The sequence below is a fragment of the Miscanthus floridulus genome, chromosome 17, assembly GCF_019320115.1.
Source record: "Miscanthus floridulus cultivar M001 chromosome 17, ASM1932011v1, whole genome shotgun sequence".
In the NCBI taxonomy this organism is placed as follows: domain Eukaryota; kingdom Viridiplantae; phylum Streptophyta; class Magnoliopsida; order Poales; family Poaceae; genus Miscanthus; species Miscanthus floridulus.
Genome location: NC_089596.1, coordinates 20,273,567 through 20,291,303, shown reverse-complemented (window position 1 = coordinate 20,291,303; position 17,737 = coordinate 20,273,567). Strand labels below are relative to the sequence as shown.

At 43.7% G+C, this 17,737-nt stretch overlaps 1 protein-coding gene and 1 pseudogene across 1 annotated transcript; one reads left to right on the top strand and one right to left on the bottom strand.

Moving 5' to 3' along the window:
• Window positions 1-394: 394 nt before the first annotated feature.
• On the bottom strand, window positions 395-1,642 carry LOC136515368 (calcium-transporting ATPase 4, endoplasmic reticulum-type-like; annotated as a pseudogene).
• An 8,474-nt stretch (window positions 1,643-10,116) lies between these two features.
• LOC136518379 (uncharacterized) lies at window positions 10,117-17,462 on the top strand. Its single transcript, XM_066512027.1, has 9 exons — window positions 10,117-10,270; window positions 11,675-11,745; window positions 12,330-13,549; window positions 13,679-13,727; window positions 14,620-14,841; window positions 15,137-15,258; window positions 15,584-16,054; window positions 16,143-16,758; window positions 17,065-17,462. Exons 1-9 carry the CDS (start codon window positions 10,157-10,159, stop codon window positions 17,291-17,293), a joined length of 3,114 nt encoding a protein of 1,037 aa, XP_066368124.1. The 5' UTR covers window positions 10,117-10,156; the 3' UTR covers window positions 17,294-17,462.
• The last annotated feature ends 275 nt before the right edge of the window (window positions 17,463-17,737 follow it).

The following is a 17,737-nucleotide window of genomic DNA, read 5'->3' as shown; positions in this document are numbered from 1 at the left end:
ACTGCTTTAACCGATTCGTACCTCAAGTCAAATTCCAACAACGCACGAATCCACTTCCCCATTGGCATGAATAGTATGTGCTTGATCACATCAGCCTTGGAAACAACTGTACACTTAGCTGATAATAAATAATGTCGCAACTTAGTGCAAGAGAAATATAAGCACAAGCATAACTTTTCGAAGGAAGAATATCTTGTTTCTGGGTCCAAAAGCCTTCTACTTATATAGAAAGCAACTCGTTCTTTTCCTTCAAACTCTTGCATCAAGGCCAATCCAATTGTTTGGTCATCGGCCGATACGTACAACTTAAAGGGTTATTTGGATTCTTGCCATTACAATTTCTCCAGTTTTGAAGAATGCCATTACTATTCGTCTTATTGGAAACTTGCCATTACTATTCTACTTTCCCCTCACCCTTGCCCTTTTCTACATCTGGAGCATAGCTAGGACCACCTGTAGGTGTTGTATTTCCATATTTGCCCATATTGCCCCTGTACGAGGTGGTGCAGCCGAGGGTCTCGATGCTAGGTAGCTTCCTGATGAGCGCATTCCTGGCAGCCATCTTCCTGGTCCCAAGTGCAAGGCAGGTGGTGATGATGGCGGGTAGGCCCTCAGGTATGGCGGTGACGGCGATCTCAAAGTAGTAGGTGCACTTCTCGAAGGAGAAGCTGACATTCCTAGGCACCCATCCCCCCTAGAGGTCGAAGGTGAGGAAGTACTTGACGTTGATGAGCTAGATGAGCATGCAGATGAGGCCGATGATCTTAGTGAGCGCCTCCCAGAACTTGTTGAGCTTCTTCTTGAGTGGTGTGTCGTTGTCCTCTTGCGATGCCTAGTGGATCTACGCATGGATGGCGCCGATCTCTGTGGCCATCCCGGTGCGCGCGACAATGCAGAGCACGGCGCCGTTGATGATGGTGGTGTCAGCAAACACCATGCACTCCTTAGCCTGTATATCAGTGTCCTCCACTAGCAACGTGCAGGAGGTCTTGTTGACGGACGTCGTCTCCCTGGTCAGCGACCCTTGCTCGAGGTGGAGCATGGAGGTGAGCAGGGTCACGACGCGCATGTCAACGGGCACCTTATCCCCGACGCGGAGCTACACGACGTCGCCCGGGATGAGGTCCCGTGCGAGCAGCGCGGGGACCTAGCCGCCATTGCAAAGGACCACGACATGGTGGGACTAGATCTCCCACAGCGTGTCTAGTGCCCACTTCGCGTTGGCCTCCTACCACACCCCGATGGCCGTGTTCACGACGAGGATGAGGAAGATGACGAGCGGCTCGATGAAGGCGATGAGCGTCAGGGCGGCGCCTGAAGAGGCAGAGGAGGAGAGCATGAGGAGGAAGGAGATGGAGGCGGCCACGAGTAGGATGCGCACCAGCATGTCCTCAAATTGGTCCAGCAGTAGCCGCAGCGGCGACGGGCCCAGGTGCTTCGCCAGCTCGTTCACCCTGTGGACGCGCAGCCACGCCGCGGCCTCGGTGGAGGAGAGGCCATGGGTGATGGAGACCCCCAGCCGCTCCTCACAGTTCGACACCGACCGCGCCCATGCCGGGAATGTGGATAGGTCATCCGCATCGTCGGTGGCGGCGGCGGGCACCGGAGCTACGGCGATGGAGGAGTCGGGTGGTTGGTTCATTGGCGTGCGGTGCGGAGAGCTGGAGACCGGAGTGCGCCGCAACGAACCAAGCCGACGAAGTAGGGGATGGCAATGCCCACACTGGGGATGGACGAATGAAACAAAGTGCAAGCACGGGCGGCGGAGTCATGGGAATCCAGGCGGCGGCACGCGCCGCGGCACTAGCAGCGGACTGCTCAGCCTTATGCTCTCGTACAGGTCAATACGGGCACATACGAAAATACGGCACCTACAGGTGGGCCTATCTACGCTCCAGATGTAGAAAAGGCCAAGGATGAGGAGAAAGCAAAATAGTAATGGCAAGTTCCCAATAAGACGAATAGTAATGACATTCTTAAAAACTTGAGAAATTGTAATGGCAAAAATCCAAATAACTCCAACTTAAAGGCTTACCTTGCTGAGGAGGGACCAGCACATGTGGACATCTCATATATTCTTTTATCTCCTTAAACGCCTTTTATTGTATGTCACCCCACTTAAATTCTTGATCATTTTTCAACTTCAACAAGGGAAAAAACGACAGAACTCTTTTCGACAAATTTAAAATAAACCTCATGATAAAATTAATCTTACCAAACAAAGATTGTAACTTAGTTCTAGTAGTCGGGGGCACTGCCTCATCAATTGCTTTTATATTTTTTGACCAATTTTGATTACTCTCTCGTGGACCATGAAACCCAAAAATTATCCAACTGATACTCCAAAGGCACACTTATTGGGATTCATCTTTAGACCATGTTTTCTTGTGCACTCTAAAGTCTCCCGCAAATTAGCTAGATGTTCCTTATACCCCTTGAATTTTACCATCACATCGTCAATGTAGATTTCAGCAATCTTACCGATCAACTTATGAAAAATATAATTCATTGCCCTCTGATAAGTTGCTTCGGCATTCTTCAAACCAAAGGTCATCACAACCCATTCAAATAAACCGATTGCGCTAGGGCATCTGAAAGCTGTTTTTGCTACGTCTTCCTCAGCCATGAAAAATTGGTTATATCCTGCATTGCCATCCATAAAACTAATAACCTTGTGCCCGGCTGCTGCATCTACCAACATATCGGCTATCGGCATTGGATAACCATCCATGGGTGTAGCCTTGTTCAGATCTCTAAAATCGATGCAAACTCTTAACTTCCCATTTTTCTTATACACAGGAACAACATTCGATATCCATTCTGCATATCGGCATGGTCGGATAAATTTCGCTTCTAGCAACCTTTCAGTCTCCTTTTTTATATCATCAAGAACATTTGGGTTGAATCTCCTCGGAGCTTGTTTAAACGGCCGATATCTAGGTTTGATTAACAACCGATGTTCAACAATCGATCGGTCTAGACCAGGCATCTCATAGTATTCCCAAGTAAAAGAATCTTTAAATTCCTTTAATAAATCTACTAACTCTTGCTTATACTTAGGATCCAACTTCGCACTTACATATGTCGGCCTAGGCCTATCCCTATAACCAATATCTATCTCTTCTAATTCATCAGCCGACGTAAAGCCATGTCCTAGTTTACCATCTGTACCATCTATTGGATTATTCCATTAAAACAAAATTCTCAAAGCCGACTGCTTGGATTGGCTGTTGGCTTTCATCATTGACTTTAATGAAGCCTCCTTCCCATAGCTTGTCAGAAAAAGAACTCGAAGTCTTCGAGCTCCCAATACATTGGATCAGCTGTTGCGATACTTACAAAATCATCAACATGAACCAGCTCAACATCGTCTCCATGACACTGAATCAAGCATTGATGCATGGTCGATGGTACACAACAATTTGCATGAATCCAGTCATGACCAAGGAGTAGACTATATGAACCTTTTCCATCAATGATGAAGAATGTGGTGAGTAAAGTCTTACTTCCGATTGTCAGTTCGACATTCATTGCCCTCCTGGTCTTAGATGCATTACCCCCAAAATCCTTAAGCATCATGTCCGTCTTAATCAAATCTCCTGGTCCCTTGCCAAGCTTGCGAAAAGTGATATATGGCATAAGATTGATAGAAGCACCTCCATCCACCAACATCTTGCTCATCGTCTTCCCATCAACAAACCTTTTACATATAGAGTCTTTAAGTGCCGATATTTGATTGGCTTATCGAATATAGCCTGTTGTATCAATGTTAACTTGATAACTATTTCCTCGTACTTCCGATTCATCAAAATCCAAATAGACTTCTTAGTCTGCTGGAGCTCTAAATTCCAATGACAATAGAAAAGTCATTTGAATATTAGCCGATAGTTGACCCCTATTGACTGTTTGTTTAGCACGCCACATTGAGGTCTACTAGATGCCTGAACCTGTTCTAACTCTCTGTTCCTTAGGCGTTGCACCCTTCTTTTCTGGCTTCTTATCAAACCTCCTAGACACCATTGTCCTTCCTGCCAAATGTATTCTTCTTCATTATCTTCTTCTTCATAATCAGTCCAGTTTTGATCAACAACTCACTTCCCAAGCTGATCATAAACACTTCTATTTTTAAGCACCAATCCATATTATGATGATACTCATCTCGAGCATGGATAGACCGGCAGTTGGCTTGAGATTGTCTGAACTCCCAATATTGCTCACTGCACTCTAGGCAATTTCAGACCTTCATTCCAACAAAATTTGAGATGTGACAAGCGGCCTTATCACCCCATCCCTTGACGTCTTTCCCGGCTCATATCAGCTCTTCTATTGGTCACGATGTCTTTTAATCTCTCTATATTCATCAGCCAATATTTGCATCTTTGGGTCAATGGTTCCGGCTTCTTTGGGCCTAGTTGATGTTAGGACTTTAGTCTTCCCTTTAAGCAGCCTAGCATCAACCATGTTCTAATCTCTTGGGAAATGATTATCATCAACTTTCATTTTTTGAGGTGTATCAAATTTGAGCCTTCCTTGCTGAATAGCCGTCTGTATATGTTGCCAGAAAACTCTGCACTCATTAGTAGAATGAGAAGTAACATTGTAAAATTTGTAGAACTTCTTATTCTTCAACTGATCGGGAGGCAACATAACATGATTATCGGGCAACTTGATCTATCCCTTCTCAAGCAAGAAATCAAAGAGCTTGTCCGATTTTGTGACGTCGAAATCATAGCTTTCTTCGACTCCTCTTCCCCAAGGGTTTGGCACCATTATTATCTTCTTACCCCAATTCTATTCAGCCGTGGCAACCTCTTCTTCTTCATCGTCTTCATAGCCGTCATCAACTGAATATGGATTATCGGTTTCGACAATTGCAGCATTCTTCTGGAATCGGGTATCTCTGCGTATATTCTGGAATTGGCTATTGAGCCCTGCCACTCGTTGAGTCAACTGACCTAAATTGTCAAACTTTTATCCCAGCAGCTTCTCTCTCCACGTTGGCAATATTCCTTGAACGGTCAATGCAGCTAGCTGATCATCGGTCAAGTTCAATGAGAAGCATAAATTTCTGGTCTATCGGAATCTCTAAAGAAACTCGGTGCTCGATTCATTACTTCTCTGCCTTATAGTCGTCGAATCTATAATTTTCTTTTCTCCTATCCCAGTGTAAAAATATGTATGAAACTTTTTCTCTAGGTCAGTCTAATTAGCAATGGAGTTAACTGGCAACGATGAAAACCAAGTGAAGACTGGTCCTAATAGGGACAAGGAGAAAAAACGAACTCGATGGGCATCTTCAATGAATACTTCGCCCGACTATGTAAGATACCGACTGACATGTTCTATTGTGCTTATACTATCTTGACCAGTGAACTTAGAAAACTTCGGGAGCTTATAATTTGTAGAAAGAGCGACCAAATCATACCATTCTGGATATAGGCGTTTGTACGAGAAGGTCTGCCGTTTTGGCTTTAAACCGAACTGATTCTTCATCATCTCGGTCACTCTAAGCAACAACTCATTAGCATTTGAATTTGAATTTCTCTGCAATTGCTGACCCATCTGTGGATTAAAATTCTGGATACCTTGATACCCCGAATTTAGAATCATATGAAGGGTATTGTAATCTGTGCCATAATGATACCATTGTGGAATCTCTATCTGTTGGGTCCTTTGCTGGTTTGCTGCTTGAAGTCTCTGGTTGTAGATGCTGTGATCTGTATCTCTACGAATCCTTTGAATTGATGGCGCTATTTTTTGAGCCGACGACGGTATTTGGCCTGATGTGCCAAAATCCGTTGATCTAGGATTATTTTGTACTTGATTGGTGGTGGCACCTTAAATTTGCTCAGATGAGCTCTAAATTGCCAGGACATCATCATTACCAGTTAGTGCTGCTTCTTGATGGCTAGTACCGGCTTGATTAGTCCTCTGAGTCGACGAATGTGGAATGTTGTAATAAGCCGGCCCAACCTGATCAATTGGAAATCTATGAAACACCTCTTTTATGATGTTGTGAAATGTGTTTAAGAAAACTGTATTATGGTTTAATATGGCATCATGAACAGATTTGCAGACATGCTACTACTAACCAGATAGGTGAGTTTTGTTTCCCAGACTTGACAACAGGAATGGCAATATATCTTAAAACCTCGACAAAACGTAGAAAGAGCATGATCTGTTGTATACCAACCACAGAAGACTGCAAGGCAAAGACCCGAGATCATAGGCAAAGGAAACCTTTAAAGAATTTAAAGGCCTCAGAAATATATCAATCATCACGTGATGAAGATCTTGGAGTATCTAGACATCAGAATAGATGAAAAATGTCGAGTCTCTCACAAGATCTTGATCATTGTCTTATATTGTAGATCATAAATGGGTACGAACAATTTCATCATAGGCATAACAACAAATGGATCAGTAGGAAGGAATGATAATGGCGCCTAGATCGAAACCAGTTATCGATTTCGCCTAAACAAAATTACGAAAATCAAAGTAAAATCAATACAAAGGGCCAGATCATAGACTAAGAAGATTGCAAAGGGAAGCTTTAAAAATTTTAGAGGCCTCAAAAACGCATGAATCATCATTTGTTCAAGGTCTTGGAGTATAAGACATCAGAATCAGAATCACAAGACCTTGATCATCGCTGGGTAGTGCAGATCAGCATGGGTACGAAGAATCTGATCATAGGCATGAGAACAAATGGATCAGCAAGAAGGAATGGTGACGGTGGCCAGATTGAAGGATGGTTACCAATCGAAGTGGTCATTAGCAGGCTACAAAAACAGTAGGAAATACAAAGCACCTGAATGTTGCCTTTCATGAGTGAAGTTTAGACTAATAAAAGAAATCATGCTACAGGCTGTACAACAAAATTTTGAATTAGGCAACGGACTATTAGTTATGTAACAAATGTAATCCGTAAGCTTTGAAAGGCAATAGCGCGCAACCCTAAACCAGTATGCTGAGCTTTTTTTTTTTTTGGTTAAAAAAGCCACCACTACAACCAGAACCCCCAAAAAAAATTAGAACCAATGTCCACAAATCCGATAAATGAGATACTCTGCACATATAGATCATGTACAGGTCACATCCACAATTAATACAGTAGCAGGATCAATTTTGAATAAAAAATCAGAGCTGCTAGAGTGGGGATGCTGAACCTTCTCATCGTGGCTTGGCCATCTTATGGGCAGGAGAATGGTTTGTCAGCAGAGAGCAGAAATCAACTATTAGTAAGAGGCGAAAGCAACAGAGACCCAATCTGTTGACGCCAAACTGATCAATACGAACCCAGGTAGGGTTTCGTCTATTAGAGGCGAACAGCTCGTCTGCATATAGATCGTCGTCCATAGCGAAGGAGAGCGAGCCTCCGCGAGCGCTGGGAGAGGCAGATCCCACAGGGAGAGGTAAGAAGAGAGAGGGGAGGAACCAAACCGACGAGGGGACGACCCGAGGAACATCGGAGTGGCCGGGAGCACGGACGGACCGAGGGAGAGCGGAGCCACGCCGACCGGCCGCAGGAGGTCGCGCATAGGGGGGCAGCCGCGGCCGCGCGGGGCCCAGACCACCCGCGCCGCCCCATTCAGCGCGCACGCCGTGCCACGGGGGTCCGCCCGCACGGGGGGTGGGAGGAAGGGAGGCAGCTGGCCGTAGCAGGTGCCGTCGTCGTCGCGTCGCGCCCGTCGTCGCTTCGGGAGGGAAGGGAGAGAAATGGAGGGAAGGCAGAGAGATGCGAGGGAGGAGCGGAGGCAGGAGAGAGGGGAGGGTCGCCGGTGCTCCGGCAGCGGGGGGCGCCGTCGCCCTGCTCGCCATCGCCTCAGGAGCGACGGAGAGAGAGAGAGGACGAGGAGAATTGTGCGTTGGTGTTTTTTTTTTTTTTGCATCGAGAAGGGAAGGGAGCGGTAGATAATTACGCGGACAAGGATTCTGGGGCGACGTGGCTAAAGGGAGACCAAGCAAAGGACCCTTTGGGAAGACATGGCCAATCAAAAAATTCGGGTGACGTGGCCTGGTTGCTCTGCCGGGGTTCACCTTGGGATTGTAGGGGGAGATGTCAAACAAAACTTAACTTTTCAACAACAGAAATGCTATACAACACACATATGTTTTAGCACCGAAAAACACATGTATTTTTTTATCTCTCCCTTAATAATTTGTGTTCGTTCGGTTTCTAGGCGGGGATCATCGTGGGAAGCCTGGGCCTACACGACGTGATCGTGCACGTCGACGTGGAGAACGCGGAGGACACCTACGGCCGCTATGTGTCGGAGGTGCGCATCTTCTACATGTTCTACGTCAGTCTAGAGGCGGACGTCGCGGCACTGTGGAACGACATGCTCCGGGCCACCATCTTCACGTATGCGAGCGTCGCCACGTGCCTGCTCCTCGCGGTCTTCGTCTTCGGCGGCATATACGGTAGCATGATGAAATTGTGATCTGTGATCTGTGATGCCATGGCAATGGCGGCAGCGGCGGCGGCGGCGGATCTGTGATTTGTCCTTCCATAGAAAAAAATTATGATCTGTGATCTATGATGCAAAAAAATTCCTATGTTCAAACTGCATAAAACACATGATTATATAGTAGACAGACAACAAACTATCAATTGGGGCTTATCAAACTTTCGGAGATGAGGATGGATGAGTGGCAGACTTAAGGATATGAACTGTCTATCATCTAAACCAAACGCTTGGAACCCATCAACTTACGCATATTTGCCATCACTGTTTTTTTAAATAATATTTGCCATCACTATTGAAGCTACCATCACCCTCGAGACAAATCTATTAAACCTAATTAATTCATCATTAGCACATGTTTACTGTAACACCACGTTATCAAATCATGGACTAATTAGGTTTAATAGATTTATCTCGTAAATTAGTCTCAATCTATACAATTAGTTTTATAATTAATCTATGTTTCTTTAAATTAGTATCCACGTATCCGAGGCTAAATTTGAGGAGGGAAACCAAACACCCTCATGCAGCAGACGCGTCCTGATGACACGTAGGCCCGGTACTTCCGAACCCACCTGCCAATCAATCTAAGCACCTGGAGCGGAGAGGCGGGTAGAAATAGGAGTGGGCCCCACTGCTGGAGGGGAAGCCGTTCTCTCCGTTGCGAGCAACCGCATGCCTGCTTTTCTTCTCTCTTCGTTACGGGCACCCACCACCGTGGCGGAAGCTAGTTATGTAAGGGCGTGTTTCGATCGGCTACTAAAATTTAGTTGATGTATGGGGAGAATGTTGTATGGAGTATTTAGATATTAATAAAAAAACAAATTACATAATTCGTCAGTACTTTACGAGACGAATTTTTTAAGCCTAATTAATTCGTCATTAGCATATGTTTAGCAAAACATTATCAAATCATAGACTAATTAGGCTCAAAAAAATTCGTCTCGCAAATTAGTCACAAACTATATAATTAGTCTATATTTAATACTTCATGTATATATCTAAATATTTGATGAGATAGCGACTAAGTGCCGTGCCCGATGCTTTGTCAGCTGAAGCCATAGCTTGCGCCAAAGCCCTCCTCTCGGCGACGGATCTTGGTATATCAAGAATTTTAGAGGAAGTTGATTCTTCGGTGCTGCAACAGGCTCTCCTTTCGTCATGTATGGATTTGGCTCCCTACGGTATGGTGACTAGAGATGTTCGTGAATTACTTAGCGATTGTTTTGTATGTAGCGATATCTTTTTAAGTCCCAACAACTTGTAATTCGGTAGCCTATAATTTGGCTAGCTTTGGTTCAGCGGCAGATTCAACGGTGGGGTGGGACGGGGGCTCGAGCCCCTTACCGATACTGGAGCCCCGTAGACAAAGTTCTATCGTATAGATGAAGCTGAGATTTAAGATCAAACAGCAGTCAAAGATACGTTACTATCATATTTTTTTGTTCAGTTCCCTGAAATTTTCCATGGATCCGCAGCTATCTTGGTTTAAGTTGGGACTCGGGTGTGTCTTTTATATGGACTAACCCCCTCCTTTCGTGGCTTTCGATGTTGTCAAACACGCGGTTTAATATCAGGGCCTTAGAGCCGTAGGTTTGAATTAAAATAATAATAAAAAAACTCATCCACGCCGCGCACACTGCAGAACCCTCTCACGCCGCTTCCTCCCCTGCCGATCGGGGAATCCAATGGCGCAAGCTTCGAGGCCACCGTCGTGGCACCCACCGAACCCTAGCCTAGCCGGCACCTTCCGGCCGGCGCCGGCTGCTCGCCGCCCCGACACGCCGCGGAGGGCGGCGCAGGTGATCGGCTCTTTCCCCACTCCGCGTGAGGGCACCGCTTTTCCCCAAATCTTCCTGGCGATCGCGGTTGCAGTCTATTATGGGGTTTTGTTGGGGTGGAGCGAAATGGGGGTTTTTCTTGAGATGATTTTGGTGTTTCTGTGCTCCGGGCGGGTTTTGTGGCGCCTGCTCGTGCGGGTTTAGTATTCTGAGGGGAAAAAAATTAAAAAGGAAAGAAGCAGAGCATCTTGTTGTTCGTCATGGCCCCGGCCAAAACTTCACGCAGTATCGCTTGGCTTTATTATGTGACGCTGTGCTGTGTACTACTAATAGCTACCAAGTGGAGTGGGGTTTTGCTGCGATCGAGTGGCTCACCAAGTTTCTGTTGGGTTCTTGATCTTTTTTATTTGTAATAGTTTCTATGGATTGTTTTCGTTGCTGTGAAATTTACTGATGCGAGATAATTTGTTCCATTTGGTAGACAGCGTCTCTGGTGTGATTCTGTTCTCACGTTTATGTTATGATGATTTCCCTCGCACATTATTGTCTTGATGAGGTCTACCTGCAGAGCGCCTCTGTCTCACTCGTTCGCTCCATATGATTTTTAGCATGTACTACTTAGAGCATCTCCAAGAGTTTGTCAAATTTTACTTGGCAAATCTTGTGATTTGCTAACTCCCAAAATTATATGCAAGTAAAAAAATAATCCATCTTCAAGAGTTTAGCATTTCTGACTTGGTAAAATAAAAAAACCCGTTAACAAAACGAAGAGACCCGCTAAGCGAACGAAGAGCCCCGCTAAGCGAACGAAGAGCCCCGCTAAGAAACGAAGAGCCCCGGATGCGAAGTCGTATCCCGCGCGCATATATGCGCGCTGGGGAGGCGTTTTTCCGAACTTGCCAAAGATGGGGAGGAGGGATGGGAAACTGTTGGAGGTTGTTTTTTCTCAATTTGCCAAAAAATGAAGGATGGGGGAGGAGGGATGGGAAACTGTTGGAGTTGCTCTTAGGCCCCGTTTAGTTGTACCCAAAATGCCAAATTTTTCAAGAGTCCCCGTCACATCGAATCTTTGGACGCATGCATGAAGCATTAAATATAAATAAAAAATAAAACTAATTACACAGTTTAGACGAAATCCACGAGACGAATCGTTTAAGCCTAATTAGACTATGATTGGACACTATTTGCCAAATAACAACGAAAATGCTAATGCTACGGTAGCATTTCGCCAAAAAAATCGGCATCCAAACGGTGCCTTAACTGATGAATTAAATGCTGTGCTACTTTCACCTCGTAAAGTTAGATTTGACTCGATTACACAGATGTTTGGTGTCAATATTTGTGTTATCTTCTATCATGTTTTGAAACACATACACCCTATCCTGTATTGAGATGGCCTTTCATTTGCTTCGCTCTACTACTCAGGACACACCTTGTGCAACATGTGGTGATGGTTCAGGAAACTTTACCCGTTGTCAGTGCAAGCAGTACCCAAGGTATTCGTAGGTCCCTTTCTTCTTATTGAATTTCGTGCTTGTATTCTGCACAGGCGATTTAATTATTTCATTGGTGCTTGTTTGCGGTTTGGTTGCCAAATTTCTCGAAGATATCCTCTTGATCAGTTGTGATTTGTGTTTATGCTTGTATATAAGTGCAAAGACGACTATTATATTGTTTTCTGAATGTCTGCCATTTTCTTTTGGTGCATAAGTCTGAAAAGATCTGTGGATGTAGCTCCAAAACTATACATGTACCTGATTCCATATTTTGGAAGATAGAATATTGACATGTGAAATATTAGCATCTTCCGGCTTTTATACTTCATACTATATTTCTCCAAAAGTAGAGGAATTCAGTGCATTACATCCGAACTTGGGAACTGTTGCATCGTAGCCATGTGCACATCTTTCTTCTATGTAGGCTCTAAGCGGATCATTCAAATAATTCTGTGGCCTGAGTTATGTTAAATTTTCATGCATTTCTTGTACATTGGCAGATCTTGAATTCTGTTATCTTAATTATAGCTGTATCGATATGAGAACGGTGATTTTTTTTTTCTTTCTGTTTTGGTTCATTCCAGACAGGAAGAAATTCATCACACTAATGGGTCGACTTCCAGAGCCAAGGGAATTCTAAGACCAGACTCTTCTGATAAGCTGAAGACTCCTAGATATTCTGGTGGTACATATTCAAAACCCGAGGCACGAGTGAAGCTGATTCCTGCAGAAGCCATTACTTATGTACAACATCGGAAACCATATGGTAGAACTGTTGGCTCAGCTGGGTCACAAAAAAGGCATTGCAGACGAAGTGTAACACCACCGCCAAGTTCACGTAAAGTATCTCTTGTGGGATCGACACCACTCACTCAAAAACCTGTGCCATCTGGTTCATCCAAGAACCCGTGTTTATTATCTCCTAAAAGACTTGGGCAAACTGAAAATGGACACCCATCTGCTGGGGAGCACATAAGTAGCTTTGTCACTCCCCGAATCGCATCTCCGAAGAACCCTGCATCACCAAATCGCAAATCTTCACAACCTTCCAGTGCTAATTTGAATACTGATGCTACTCCTAGAAATATTGACAGCATGGACATTACAAAGACACTCGCCGGGAGTTATGGTTCGAGTATTTTTCATTCTCAAGACCAGAGTAGTCAAAAGCTGCCTGCTAGTTTACCAAAAGAGGCAGTGGTAAATCCTGTGTCTCCTAGTCCCAAGCAAGTGCGTGCTCCACATCCAATTAAGGATCCTCTTGGTACAAAGGCAGAACCTTCTTCTAAGAGTGTAGGCACACCTGATAGTGGAAAGTTCTGTAATAGAATCATCAATTTAACTGCAAGTACTGCAGGTCCTGTCTTGCAAGCATTAACTGTGGAGCCTGCTTTGTTAAGCCCAACATCTGTGCTTAGTCAAAAGCCCATGGAGGTGTATCCAGATACAAGAGCTGCAGCTCCAATCAGGCAAGAACCAAGTGTGAAGCCTGTATTGCTGACCCCAATACCTGTTCACAGTGAAACTTCCACCGATGTATATTGTAATAGTAGATCAAGCCCTAATCCCAGCACAAATTTGTTGAACAAGAAAAGCAATCTGGCCACGCTGCAGCGCAAAGATATTTCTCCAGTACATAGGCCACAGTCTATGGCTTCTACAGAGCATACTGCTTTGTCAAAAGAAAGAAACATGGTGGACAAAAACATTTCTCCGACACACAGCCAGTCCATGATTCATACACAACTTACTTCACTGTCAAAAGAGATTTCAGCAGCCTCAACTAATTGTGACAGATCTTCAGGTATACTAAGGATCCTAATATGTTATTGAGCGTAACTCTTGTGAAGATATGCACTCTCACCTATAGTTTTCACTTGCACATTTGAACGTGCTATGTTGTTGAGGTTCATTTCATCCTTTTTTTTTGTAGAATACGCAGGAGAGCACAAGAAGCATTATCAATCAGAGGCCCGTTGGATGTAAGGAATTGGCTTATTGTGCATTTCTTTCTTGCTTTGTGTATGCATATATGTATGGGGAGCCACAATTATTCTATGGATGGTTATGCATGTTTGATCTGTCCTTTCACCTGAGCATAGGCAAATTTCGTTTCTCTACTGCACTGTTACTTGTTGCAGTCCCTGAGTATATCTTGCAACCAGCCAGCCAGTCATTCAGTAATAATATTTAACCCACAGACAATTTGATATTCCAATGGCATAAACTCTTATACTTTTCAATAAGAACATAATCACTGACTGAGTGAGGGTAACACGTCACTGTATATTATAGTATTACTGAGCTGTTTGGGGCTGTCTCATGATTTTCAGTGATTGTTTGGAGCTATCTCATGACTGTAACAGGTGGTGAAGCTAATTCCTAGAACATTAATTGTCTACATCATGCTTCCTTCGGTTCAAAATAGATGTTGTTTAGGCTTTTTTGCTATTTTTAATTTTCAAAATACATATGGCTCTACAACTTCTATATAACTTTAGTATACTTTTCCTACTTTGCCCCTCCTTGATTTCATCATTAACTAACTACTTTTCCCATGTATCCCAAGCATGCATAAAAATTAATAGGCACACTTTAGGAAGGATTAAATGAGGGTATAAAGTTAGGCATCCTTAGGCTACTACCGAACAGGCCCTAACTCTAAAATGACATCTATTTTGAACAAGAGGGAGATGTAATAATCTATGACCTGAACGTTGAAGCAATGCGATTGTTTTCTTCTGTAATATGTAAGTGTCAATCCTTTTGCTCTAATAGTGATATGTTATGAAATCTGTAATATTATGCTATTTTACTATCTGCATACTTTTCTTTCAGTCAAACACTAATATTAGGATTCCATGTTTCATGTAGGGGCAAATTTCATGTGACTGGAGAGTTGACACATACTTGTGATGGACTTGAAGCCCATTGCCCAGCTGTGATGGACTGCAGAGCTTATGAAGCTTCAAAGCAAATGCCTGAAATTTTAAATTTAGAGGCTGTACCTCTTGACCAGCTGTGGCCAAAAAAGTTCAGGATGAAACCCCCGGACGATCAGGATATTAGACTATGGTTTATAAGCAGTCACCAAAGGTATATATGCCCTAGTAAGTGTAGTTTCTACTTGCAAGGAACGCCAGGAACAGTTCTGGTTAAGTAACTTTCAAGTTGCATATATGCCAGTTACACTTGTGTCAGTGATTGAGTTTCTTAAGGCTTGTGATCACATCTATAATAAATGGTAAAACGTTTAATCTGGTCTTAAAAATCATGCAAGTGTCTATATATTTAAAAAATCAAAACCTTGGTATTTAGGAATCTCTCTGAACCTGTGCACATGTCATGCATGTATCTTCTCTCTGATTAGCTTAACAATCATTTATTACAGGCCACACAGGAGTTTTAATCATCTTGTTGACAAAGTTTCTTCTCATATTGGCCTGTTGACCAGCATTGGTGATGCTGAATTGGCGATATTTTCATCCAAGCTGCTTGCACCAGACTATCAGAGTATGTATGCATGTTCTTTTTTGAAGAGAATGTCTGCATGTTCTTGCAAACCTCTGTTTCCATCACTCATCCTTTTACTGTTCTAACAAGATGAGTGTTTTTGCAAATCTGTTATTGTCTTCTCCCAAGCTTCTTTCTTGCTTGCTTGCATTTTTTTTTGCTAATATAGTACTTGGTGGATTTGTTTCTATCACTTGACTTGCACAGCACATGGAGTTTGCATGGACCTGTTTAAAATATTAAAGAGTTTTTATTATATCTTTGGAAAACTAGTGTGCAGGTATAAATTTGTCGTCTGACTTCTAAACAATTATTACCATAATAGGGAAGAATGATGAATTGTATTTTTGGGGTGTCTTCGGGAAACATCTGAGGAAGAAGTGGCGTAAACCCAACAATCATATACAAAACGTTAACAGAAATTCCAGTCCACCAAATGAAATTTCTTGTGACAGATCTGAGGAGATAGGCATGAAATTGGATGCAATAAAAGGCAGGGAGAGACAGAATGCCATATCTGAAATTGGTGTGACATTGGATGCACGAGAAGGTGAAGAAATAGACAATACAATGCATGTCGCAAAAGACAGCGCTATAGTGAGGGACAATTATGAGGGGATTGCAGAGGCATTGGATTTAACAGGTGGCAAGGAGACTGATAGGGACAATGACTGCGTGGCAGTGCTCAGAACTCCTGATTCAAACCCTGCATCCAGTTGCACAGCTCCTGCTGCTTCACTTCTTAACAGATGCTGCAGTCATGACTCTGCAAACAAGAACAATTTTAGTTTAGAAGGTTACACTATTCAACTGATTGCTCTAAGTCTTGTTTTGATCAATCCTCAGTTTCTGATTAAGCTTCTTACTTTCCATTTTTTTTACAGATTCTGCATGTCAACCTGCTGACAGTTCTTCGGCTAGCTCAGAGCTTATGCTGGACATGCCCCCTGGGTTTTCTCTAGATGTGCCTCCTGGCTTCACAAAAGCTCACCGTCAGCTTCAGATCAAAGATACTCCAGTGTCTTATGCCGATGCTTTTACCAGTCTAGTCTTGGACTGTCCTCCAGGATTTCCTATTGATATTCCTCCTGGCTTTACTGAAGTTCACCACCATCAGCTTCAGATCAAAGATACTCCAGTGTCTTATGCTGATGCTTTTACCAGTCTAGTCTTGGACTGTCCTCCAGGATTTCCTATTGATATTCCTCCTGGCTTTACTGAAGTTCACCGCCAGCTGCCTGCAATTTCTTCTGCTGGACCAGAAGCTGGTGTTTCTATCCATGGCACTGAAACGAAGCCTCTCATTAGGTTCTCTCTAAATATTCCAAGGTCTGTTAAAATGGAAGATCCTCCTGGATTTACTGTGCATGCGGTGAAAAAGGAGCCTTGGTTGCCTGTTCATCAGATCACAGAGAAGCAAACTCCATCTCGTTTGACATCTGGTGCATCTCCACTGGCAAAAGGTGGAACAGCCGATGAAATGAAAATCACGCATGATGAGGTACAAAGTTGCCCTTAACTAAAAATGTTGTGTTTTCAGCAGTAATTCAGTATCTCGGGTTGGCCACTGTCCACCCCTCGGTTTACAACATGGCTGATAGGATTTCTCGAAGGACATGCGATGTTGATGATGGCATATGAACCTTCTTGTATACGTGGGAAAGCCATGTTGTCTATTTGCATCCTAGCTTATCTGCACATTTGTGCATGCGAAATGCATGCATCTGCATGCTTTTCTCAGGCACTCACACTTTTATTTGGCATCGGAGGGGGGTACTTAAAAAGATTCGTCGTTTTGAATGTACTGGTAAAAATGGAACAAGATGAAATTTCAGAGGAGCGAGAGTTTCCAAAGATCAGGCGGCTTTCAGACCTGTATCCCGGGCCTTCTGTCGACAGCACTGAAGTTTGCGGACCAGTATCGGCACACTTGACTGAGAAGTTTCACGATACAGGCGCACATGAGAAACAGACGCATCCAAGAAAGAGAGGCCGGCAAGAATCACCGGAGGGGGGGCGGCCAATTCCAAACTAAACTAAATGGCATAGATTTGTGCATGTTTGTACTAAATGGCATAGATTTGTGCATGTTTGTGATCCATGACCCAATACTCAAACGGCTGTTGGCTGGTGGAATACTGCAATATAACCAGTGACAAGAAACAGAGTTGTATGAACTCTGGACCTTTGGTTCCATGGGACTACACATTACTCCCTTCATTTTAATCACATTTAGTCCCTAAATTGTTAAACAGCGGACTAAAAGAGAGATTAAAGGCATGTAGTCTCTTGAGAGGTGGGTATTTGAGACTACAAGCCTAAAGACAATCCATGCCCCTTTTTTATTGCGTCGGGACCACAAGGAATAGGGATATCTTGTCTTTGTTCAACTGCTTTAATAGTCTTTAGTCCTTTTAGTCCCTTTAACCAAACAGTGTAGGGACTACAATTTAGTCCCTGCTTTGGTCTTTAGTTTCTA